General features: G+C 41.1%; 1 protein-coding gene across 1 annotated transcript; it reads right to left on the reverse strand.

Moving 5' to 3' along the window:
• Positions 1 to 5,583: 5,583 nt before the first annotated feature.
• LOC147437671 (protein ASPARTIC PROTEASE IN GUARD CELL 1-like) lies at positions 5,584 to 7,498 on the reverse strand. The gene is made up of 2 exons (XM_086485980.1): positions 7,283 to 7,498; positions 5,584 to 7,194 (listed from the first exon to the last, which is right to left on the reverse strand). Exons 1-2 carry the CDS (start codon positions 7,365 to 7,367, stop codon positions 5,816 to 5,818), a joined length of 1,464 nt encoding a protein of 487 aa, XP_086342106.1. The 5' UTR covers positions 7,368 to 7,498; the 3' UTR covers positions 5,584 to 5,815.
• Between the last annotated feature and the right edge of the window lie 2,409 nt (positions 7,499 to 9,907).

Raw genomic sequence — 9,907 nt, forward strand, 5'->3', positions numbered from 1 at the left:
ATAAGATTGCTGACATGGAGAGGAGTTTCAGACGCACATAAGGGGCAAAAATGCCTGCACCCCAACACAAACTAGAGCAAGTCATAGGAGATTTAGAAAGGGCTAGGTGGATTGCAATGTTAGACAACTTGAAGCTTCTAGACATTTCTCGGGATATTGGATTCACCTGTTTTAATAAACAACAAGGTAATTGTTACAGAGCAGCAAGGTTGGATAGGATATATATGTATATTGATTTGGTTCAAGACTTCTAGCAAGATAACTGTTAGAAAGATAACTCTGCTTTTGTCTCATCATGCTCCAATATTATTCACAAGGATGCATACATGTACAGGGCAGGATGGCCCATGTTGAACATTCTATACTGTTCATTAAATGTGTCAAGGAAAGATCAAAGAAACTTTAAAATTAGATTTCAATTCTCACTCTTCTCCCTTTAAAGCTTGGATATGGGAGGGATGTGGTTGTGAACGAAACTCAAAAGATCCTTATTGACTTCAAAGTCTAGAGCTAAAGAAAGTAGAAAAAGAAGAAGAATGATGATAAAGAATAGAATCTCTACTTTAGAGAATTATGTCCCACCTGACATTCCTCCTTCCCTTGCCCTTTTAGAGCTGAAGGACCAACTCAGAAGAGAGGAGTTCCTAGTTCCAAGGGATTCTATGTCCTAGACCAGAGAATATTGGGTTGGAAAAATTCATACCCCCGACAAAAATATGTTCAATATTCTCAAAAGGAAAAAAGCTAAGGATTTTATCCCTTTTCTTAAGGATGAAGATGGCAATACTATTTTGTCTCGTAAAGAAAATCTGGTAGTAGTCTACAAAGATTACTCTTTAGATACCTTTTCATCTCCCTCCAAATTAAAGAGAGGCTAGTCAAACACCATCTATGGCTAGAATGATGGACTAGCCTCTCACAAAGGGGGATTTGAAGAGTACCATTGAAGCTCTCATAAAAAGAAAATCTCCTGGAACAGATGGTTTGCCCAATGATTTTTACCAACACTGCGGACTTTATCACTCCTCATTTGATGAGGGTCTAGGAAGAAGCCTTGACGTTAGGAGCTCTCCCCTCTTCTCCAAACACTAGGATCATAAAACTCATTCACAAAAGGGGGGGAAAGGAGGACTTAGGGAATTGGAAACCCATCAATTATTTGACTTCTGCCTATAAAATAGTTGACCTAGCTCTAGCAAGAAGGCTTGGTCCTATCGTGCATAAAATTACTCTCCCTGACCAAAAAGGCTTTATTAAAGGCAGATCTATATTGGATGCAATAATCGCCTTGTGGGAAGCTATAGATTATCCAGAAGAAACTGAGCAATTGTTCTTTTTTTTTTCAAAATTGATTTTGATAAGGCCTATGACAAAATTGAATGGGGATGTATTTTCCAATCTCTGCATGACATTGACTTTGGTAAAATGTTCATTAGATTCATTCAAGTGCTTTTTGGTAATGCCCTAGCAAAGGTAACCACAAATGAAGATTTGTCTGACTCTATCACTCTACATCGATCCATTAGACATGGTTGTCCAATTGCACCTCTTTTGTATGCTGTTTGTTCAGATGCTCTTGGTTGGTTGGTAAGCTTGCCATGGAATAGGGGAAAATTAAATGTATTGACATCCCTAGGGCTAGAAGGAATTTCTGTCTTCAACAATTTGCAGATGATAATATTGATATGGTACACAATGATCAACGATCAATTGACTGTTTTTGGCAGTGCCTGATACTTTTTGAGATGTACATATTTTCATGTCATTGTGAATTCCCATGGGCTTCAAAGTTTCACTCAACCAAAGATGGAAATGGATCCTAAACAAGATCACATTAAAAATAATTAGATGGAAAGGACATCATTATTCCCTACCTAGCAAAGCATTTGTTCTGAACCATTATATAATTCCCTCACTAATCCATTTTTTGGCATGTTGGCATCCAGCTAAATATCAACTCATGAAGGCTTTCTCCATTTCAAGACTTTTCTTTGGGGAGGAGATTTAGATCATCCTAAAATCTAAAAGGTTGCTTGGGATATATGTTTCTTGCTAAAAGCCAAAGGTGGGATTTGGCTACTGAATCTGAATCTGATTGCCTGTAAGTTGGTAGGTAAATGGGTAATGCCAGAATTATTGACTCAGATGACTTTCATTAGGAGAAAGTTGGACTCAATTTCGAGCCCTGTAAGAAATGCCAACTCAGCATAGAGAGAGGTAATCTTGAAAAATATGAAAGTATTTTTTTAGAATTCTATTTTGCATAGTACATACGTAAAAGTTTGCTCGATCACTTGAATGTATGCTCGTACATAATGCTTTTTGAGAGCTCAACTTAAGTGTGCACAGAAATCTATGTTCCTGAATCTTAATGAGTGATGTGATGTACAATGAGATAAAACACATCAAAGAAGTTCTCAAAATACAAAAAGGATACCACGAATGCATCCGAAACGTCAAAAAACCTTAGGATAGCACTTTAGAATGTTGAAATCTGACGTCTCTAGCTCAAGATATGGCATTTTTAAGCCTCGGGGCCTCATGAGGTCAGAACCAAGCGAGTAGAGCCCCCAGAGACCCCTCAGGGGCCTCTATTCGCTTGGTTCTGACTTCTTCTTAGTCTTTAATAGTACCTATCAATCGTTATCCAATACGATCCATTCAAATTCAAATTGCAAGTAGCTCATGAAAAGGTGATTGATGTGTGTGTGAGTTGCACACGTACAAGTACCAAACTTTATAGGATAGCAACAACGCGTCATAAAAAGGCGTTCGGCGCTTGTGCAAGATGTCACTATCAAGCGCCTTCTTTTCCTAGTGATAGGGATAATTTCACGCAAAAGGTTTTCATGGACATTTTCAAGAATAAGAACAAAGGCTTTTTCAACGTAACGTTAGCCTTCTTTCTGTTGGCTAAGGAGCATTCTCTCACTAGAGCTAAAAGGCCCGAAAATGAGTCCAACTTTCTCCTAATGTGGGCTCTGCTTCTTAAAAGAAACTTGGGCAAATTCAAGCTGCAGGACTACAAGGCCTCGACTAACCTCAACAACCTTAGGGATTTGATTTTGTCCCCTCTTAAGTTTATTCCAAATTGATCTAAGTTGATGTCAGGTTGTGAAATTCCTGGAAAACTCTATGGGAACATGGAAGCCATCCACCAAATTTTTTACTAACCTATTTTGTTTTCTTCAAGATTCACCTTGGACTGGCTGTTTTGCAGACTATTGCAATCTTCCCCTACCTAAAAGGGCCCACATTTGCTTTAAGGCTGGAATCCAAAAGTGGGGGGACCTTTTTCAGGGACACGAGATAAAGAGTGAAACCACCCTATAAGACATCATCCAACAGGAAGCAGCTCCAGACTACAAACCATTCTCTTCAAAGTGCGATTACCTGCAAGGGCTGATTGCATTAAAGCCCTGCTAAGGAGGATAGCTAAGGATATTTATTCCAGTTATAATCCTAGGGGTAGGAACTCAAGAAGCAATTGAATAAAAAGTGGAATCTCTAGTGGACTACAAACAGTGGACCTACAGATTCAAATGTGATTGAGCTTATCCAATAATGATTAAGCACAATTTCTTGTTATGGTTGATTATGCACCAAGGCTTGTGGTCTGGGAATGGGAATAAAGCTTTTAGGGCTGGAGTCTGCAGTAATGGTATTTGTAATACATGTCAGCTTCATATCATATTTTCTTCAATTGTTCGGCTACTACCAGAAAAATTCTGTCCTTTGTCCTTTTCTGTGTGATGGCCAGGCTTAACAACATTGAAGTTAGAGATCTTGTGCTTGAAATTGTAAAGTCTTGGATATTCCTCTATGGACCATCTGGAGAGGGGTTATCTTCTAGTTTATATGGCTTTCTAGGAATGCATAAGTGTTTGACCCCTCCCCACATCCCCATGTCCTTCTCATGGAGTAAAAGAGGTCTTCTGATTTACTGTGCAAGGAAATAAAGGAGCCCTCAGAGTCCTCTCATGAGTCAATTACTGCAATGTAAAAACCCCTCAACTGGACTCAATGCAAGAAAAATATCTGCAACAAGACTCGGGATGAAGGATGTATTGTATCTGATATAGTTCTTTTCGATGTGGGTAGCTCTGTATTATCTTTAATATTAAAGGAAACCCTCATAGAAGATCCTAATGTCACTGGTCAGCACAAAGTAACCATATAAGATTTGGAAACCAGGTATTCAACATATTTCAAGAGAAGGTCATAGTGTTATATTTCACCAATAAACTTCCTTTGATTGAGGAAATTGTAGGGTTTTTGGATCAAGGATTTTGTCATCCTATGGAAGACAAAATATTATATAATGGCTTCAGCATATATGATTTATCTTTTTTAGGAAGGAGGATCAGCAAAGTATCTTGTCGTCGGCCTCTATAATAATAGTCTTATGCAGTCAAGTTGTCCATGTGCTTCCCTGACAACCAACAATCAAACTCATCAAGGAAGAAGTTATGCTTAAAAGTCCTGTTTGGGTACATTTTTTGGAGCTCCCAGCTTTCCTTTGGCCATGTGTAGGAGACCTAGCCGCTTCCTTAGGCAAGGTGTTGTTCTCCCCTACCATTAATTGCCCCGATAAAAATCGTGTGTGATATGCGGCAAACATACAAACCCATGCCTGAAACATTGGAGATTGAGCTCAAAGGGATAAGTCAAATTGTGCTATCTCTCAAATGGGGAAATCTTGCAGCCTTGCAGGGTCATGTTATGATTGTGCTATGTTGGGCCATTTCTCTAAGAGTTGTCCTAGCATCCTTTCTAATGTGAGGGATCTCATTCCCTCTTACCAAGGCAGCTAGCATCTAGTTCCAAGAGAGACTAATCCTGATAAAGATCCTCCTCCTCCTGTCACCCCACATAAATCTCCATTCTATGCTCACCCACCTCCTAGGAAACCCTTACCACCCATGCATGTAGGAAATTAGGCAAAGAATCATACCTCCTACGAGACCAATCTACAAGGGAAAAGGACCAGTAGATTGCAAAGGATTTCAACCCTCATGATCAAAGAAAAGTACGTTCAAAAGAAAAATTAGTGCATTTGGCTACATGTCTCCAAATTTCTATGATGTTCTTCAAGAGTACATTCCTTCCCTCGAGACTCCTGCAGCTATTTATTTTACTCAGTGGTGCAAATCTACAAGCAAACGAAATCAGATCCCCCTCTATGGTTGTTGAAGCCTACAAGGTCTATTGTAGTCACAAAATTAGACACAAAAGTTCACCTTTTTTTATTTTGCTAACCTATCATTAGTATTTTGATAGCCACTAGATATCATTAGTGCCACTAGATATGCACTTTCTAGAGAAACTTTGACCCCCCTATTCAATATTTTGTACAGAAGAACAGCAGAAGCATAAAAACCTGCCTACCTACGAGGATTTTGGACACATTTATGAAGTACTTAAAGTGCAAATTTCTAGTGGCGGCCTGAATTGCAAATTTTGATGAGCCAAAGAAAACCAGTAGTGTTAAAAAGATCCATAACGTGATATAGCTAGCAATAAGCAATATGATTTCTGAGAGAGAAAGCTATAAGCTATGCCTGGATTCCCACAGAAACGATTTCCAATGAACGGTAAGTCGATCAGAAGTACCTTTGGATTAATAAGATCCTTTTAGGCCGTGGGGGTGACATATTATTAAGAAGGTAAGATGGAATAGCTGTCAGAAGTGACCAGCTACTTGATGCTCTAAGCTCCACACAAATGCATAAGTGCTTGTGTGTATTGGTGGAATCATCCACTAAATGGGTACACAATCCGAAAGGAGCTTGTGTCACAACCACCAAACAAATATCTAGCAACCATTGGGCTCAAAATGGACAAAATGGGCCTGAAGGTCCAAGGTGACCTTGAAGCCTTGTTGTTGGCGGGCGCCCAAGATGGACTTTTGTCCAGCGGGTACTGACGCGAAAGCAAGGCAATGTGTATTGCCTCCCATGTCTTCCAGAACATTGCGGTCGGGGAGGGCAAGCATTGCGTCATTTGGAAAATGCAGCAGCACTGTAGGAAGTAATTTTGAGGAACGGCCGTTGGTGAAATTAAAGCAGGTGTCGTAGGCGCCCATCTCAGGACCAGCCTGGACAAGATCTGTGAAGGTGGCCAGCGAGGTCTTGAAGATGGCGCTTAGTGCAGAGTAGGCGGGGGACTCGAGCTGTGAAACGGACACTCCGGCGTCCAAGATGGTGCCACCGTGGACTGGACCGATGGGCATTGGAAATGAGGCGTTGGATATGGTGAGCATGGTCCCGCCGACGCTGATATTTACTAGGGGCAGGTAGTACTGGGAGCTGTCTATTGTTTCGTTGGCCACCAAGGGGATGCTGACGGCGGTGGCAGTAAGATTGACGGCGCCGCTACCGGGGGTATCGTCAAGGGTGAGAAAGCCGGGGTGATCAGGAGACAAGACGCTGGGCAGGCAGTAGGAAAAGCTAGTTAAGTTAGACTTAGACGGAAGCGAGTAGTTGCCGGCACCGAGAGCTAGGACACCAGCAGCCACGCCGGAGAGAGAGGTGGAGCGTGAGAAGTAGCTGCAGCCTAGGAGCATATCGTTTATCACCAGCGTGGGAGCAGGCTCCTCACCGAAGAAGACCCTGTCTCTGTAGAGGGCGCCTGCAGAAACGGTGTTGTCGGAGTATGTTGCATTATAGTAGCAGAAGGAGTTCTCTAATCCGCAATGGCTGTGTGGCAGAGAAGAACAGACGTTGGCAGTCTCGTTACAGAGCGCAGGCCTCATGCTGCTGCTCTCCTCAATCTGAAAGAGGGGATCCCCCTCATCAAAGCAACGCACGCATGGAGCGCACTGCATCCACATCAGATTGCTGGACATGTCCAGCTCGAAGTGCATGTACTGAGTGGGCGTTCCCACGCCAATGACAGTGAAGTACTCACGTGAAAACTGATGTGTTAACAATACGATATCCGTCGACTTCGTCTTTTCGCTCTGAAATGCAGCCTTAACACTTTCTTCATAACGTGGGCGCAAGGAGGCTCTGTGATAGACGGCACCCTCGTGTCGTGCAGGCTGCGCTACTGGAAGGAGGGTACTGAGGATAAGCAGCGGCGCCCACGCCCGGAGCGTTAAAATCGTGAACACCGACCGGAGAGTTTGTAGCCTGGCCACGCAACATACCAGGCCTCCTGCATGGTCGAACTCTGCCGCGATCGCTCCTCCTCCTGCGTATATTGCAGTAGGAGAGTAAATTTATGCGTTAATTAATTAGACGTGTGGAGCAGAGGTGAGTGGCAGAGTGCTGATAATTACCAAACGCTTGCGCACTAATTGTAGGAGTGGTACCAAGGTCCAGGAAGAGGACGAGGACCAGGACCTGCACGATTAACGCTGCCATCTTCGTGATATGCACAACGTCTTCACCCTCACAATCTTCTCATTTGCATGTTGCGACTTGAGTAAGGCCTCGGGCGCCTGTACACGAGCTTCGCCATCCTCTAATTTTCTATATGGTCGGGCATATTTCCTTGTTTCGTGCTTACCTCGGTGAATTAACTTAAAAATAGTTCCCTTTAAAATGGAAAGCTAAACAGTCAAACCAATCTTTTTTGTAGCAAATCGCACATATCTCCGTGCTAGGTGATACAAACGTCCATGAGCACTATCAAGATCGCTTCGCTCGAAACCATGACCCGGGTCACGGCAATCGAGTGCTCAACCAACCAAGGGTCATGGCAATCGAGTGCTCAACCAACGAAGCTAGCCTTTTTGGATAGAGTAAAACTAATCATACTAAATACATAAGGAAATGAGGATGTGCAAGCTACCTTCAAAGGGGGAGTATTTTAGATAAGAACCACAAATACCCTTAGTACTAAGGGGGCTCTAAAGACTACATTTCAACGATTATATACTCGTTGAAGCTAAGAGTCTTTCATGCCCATTTCCACACCTGTGCTTCTCTTCTATGGTTACTTCAATACTATGACATTTGGTAAGAATGCATGCATCGACAAGGAGTCCATTGGATCATTTTATTATGTTGTGTGAGGTACGCAATCACCAATTTGATGTAGCACTTCTTTGGTCGGCTTTCCTTTCTCAACCAATGTTAATGAATACGGGCACAAGTCATCAACCTAAAAAAAAGCATTTTCAACAAGTTTTGATCCTTTTGGTGTAGTGAACTCTATATTTGTCCCATAGGTAGCGACTTCCACTACACAAATGGCATGACTGTTTAACATCACCTCCACTAACTTCCACATTCCTCCTTTTCCAAGGTTAGCTCCCAAAGGCATACATGTTTCACGTGCTCTTGTCTTCTAAAGGTACCTCCAAGACTCATTAGTCATCACTCCTTTTTATTCAAAATAGCTAGGTTAGTTGCATTCACATGTGTGCTAGAGGCATGACTCGCACTATTTAGCACCATCTTTTCTTTATGAGGTTGTCTCTTAGCAAGTTGTGAAACACATCTTCAACCTCTTTCTACTCAGTCTTCAAACCTTCTTCAGTGTTCTTGTCTTCTTAAAGTACCTCCAACTTCTCTTAAAGATCTTTGCCTACAACTTGTAAAAACAACTCTGTGGGTAGAAGCATGAGTGGATGGTACACTTTTAAGGGTGGGAATTTGTTCTTCAACAGACAGAAAATAGCTCTTCACATAACAATTTTACAAAAAAAAAAAAGTACAAAATATATATCTTCAAGTATAATAACAAACAAGCAAGAAAAGTTGTGGGACGAATATGGAAGGAGATTTTTTTGCATGAGATAGCTACACACAGTGAAGTCTTTCTTATTGTAGTACGATGTTGACAGCTTCTTGTTGGGAGGTTCAGTTGACAAAAACGCCATGGCCCTAAGGTACCTCACCTTCTACTCTCTCTCTCTCTCTCTCTCTCTCTCTCTCTCTCTCTCTCTTTGTGTGTGTGTCACACACACACACACACATTTGTTGTTTCAATGGCTATTATGCACTGGGCTTACTTATTTATGTCACAAAAAATCCTTTTGTGCTTGCTTTGATTTTCACCATTCAAGACTTCTAAAAATTAGTTCTTTTTTGTCTACAATTCTTTTGAACTATACACAATAAAAAATTCAATTTGCACACTTTTTTTTATCTCTAAATAGCTTTTTCCATATGCATAAAGTTATTTTTGTATGCATCATCAATGAATCTTTAAGCACTAGATTAGTCCTTCATGGTAGCAAATTCATTAGTTGTTTGATAGGTGGTAATATGTATTAGCTATTAGGTAGCTATTGCAAAATAATTGGAGGGGAATGTGACTAATAGTTATTAGTGTTAGATAGCATGCTAATATCTATCTGATAGCCATTACTAGATATTACCGGATATTCAATGGTTATTAGCTATTGATAACTACTAGCTTCTTAACATATGAATATTACCAAATATTACCAGATACTCAATAGTTATTAGCTACTAATACTACAGGATTTAGATATATTGTACTTGACTATTATCGATGAATCCTTAAGCTCTTTTGTTGAGCTCAAGAAACCTTCACATTTTTTAGTTGTTGGCTAACATGTACTAACATACCTAGAAACCAATAAGTGCGCCTTAATAGATATGAGGCAGCTACTAGAGGAATTATTGTTAGATAGGACTCTAATAGCTATCTGGTAGCTATTAGCTACATAAATATATGATAGTGTTAATATTGTTTTAAGATGAGAGTGGAGAATGGGTGCAAGCATGAGAGGAAGGCCTCCAAGAAGGGGAAAATGGATTGTATTACAAGCTCTCCATAGCCAAAAAGGAGCCAAAACTCAAAACTAGGCTTGGGAGAGAAGGAGAAGGTAGATTGGAGAGACAAGAGGCCAAAAAGATACTCTCTCAATAGGAGAGAGAGTGAAAACCGAGATTTTTGGTTCTAGAGAGAGGACGGGTCAAATCTGGTA

Source organism: Adiantum capillus-veneris, chromosome 17 (assembly GCF_014529385.1).
Source record: "Adiantum capillus-veneris isolate H3 chromosome 17, ASM1452938v2, whole genome shotgun sequence".
Classification (NCBI taxonomy): Eukaryota; Viridiplantae; Streptophyta; class Polypodiopsida; order Polypodiales; family Pteridaceae; genus Adiantum; species Adiantum capillus-veneris.

Bases quoted from the DNA above. Each gene is read 5' to 3' on its own strand.
- LOC147437671 (XM_086485980.1), bottom strand. From the start codon at position 7,367: ATGGCAGCGTTAATCGTGCAGGTCCTGGTCCTCGTCCTCTTCCTGGAC. The intron at 7,195-7,282 runs GTAATTATCAGC...CAATATACGCAG, and splicing joins AATTAGTGCGCAAGCGTTTG to GAGGAGGAGCGATCGCGGCA.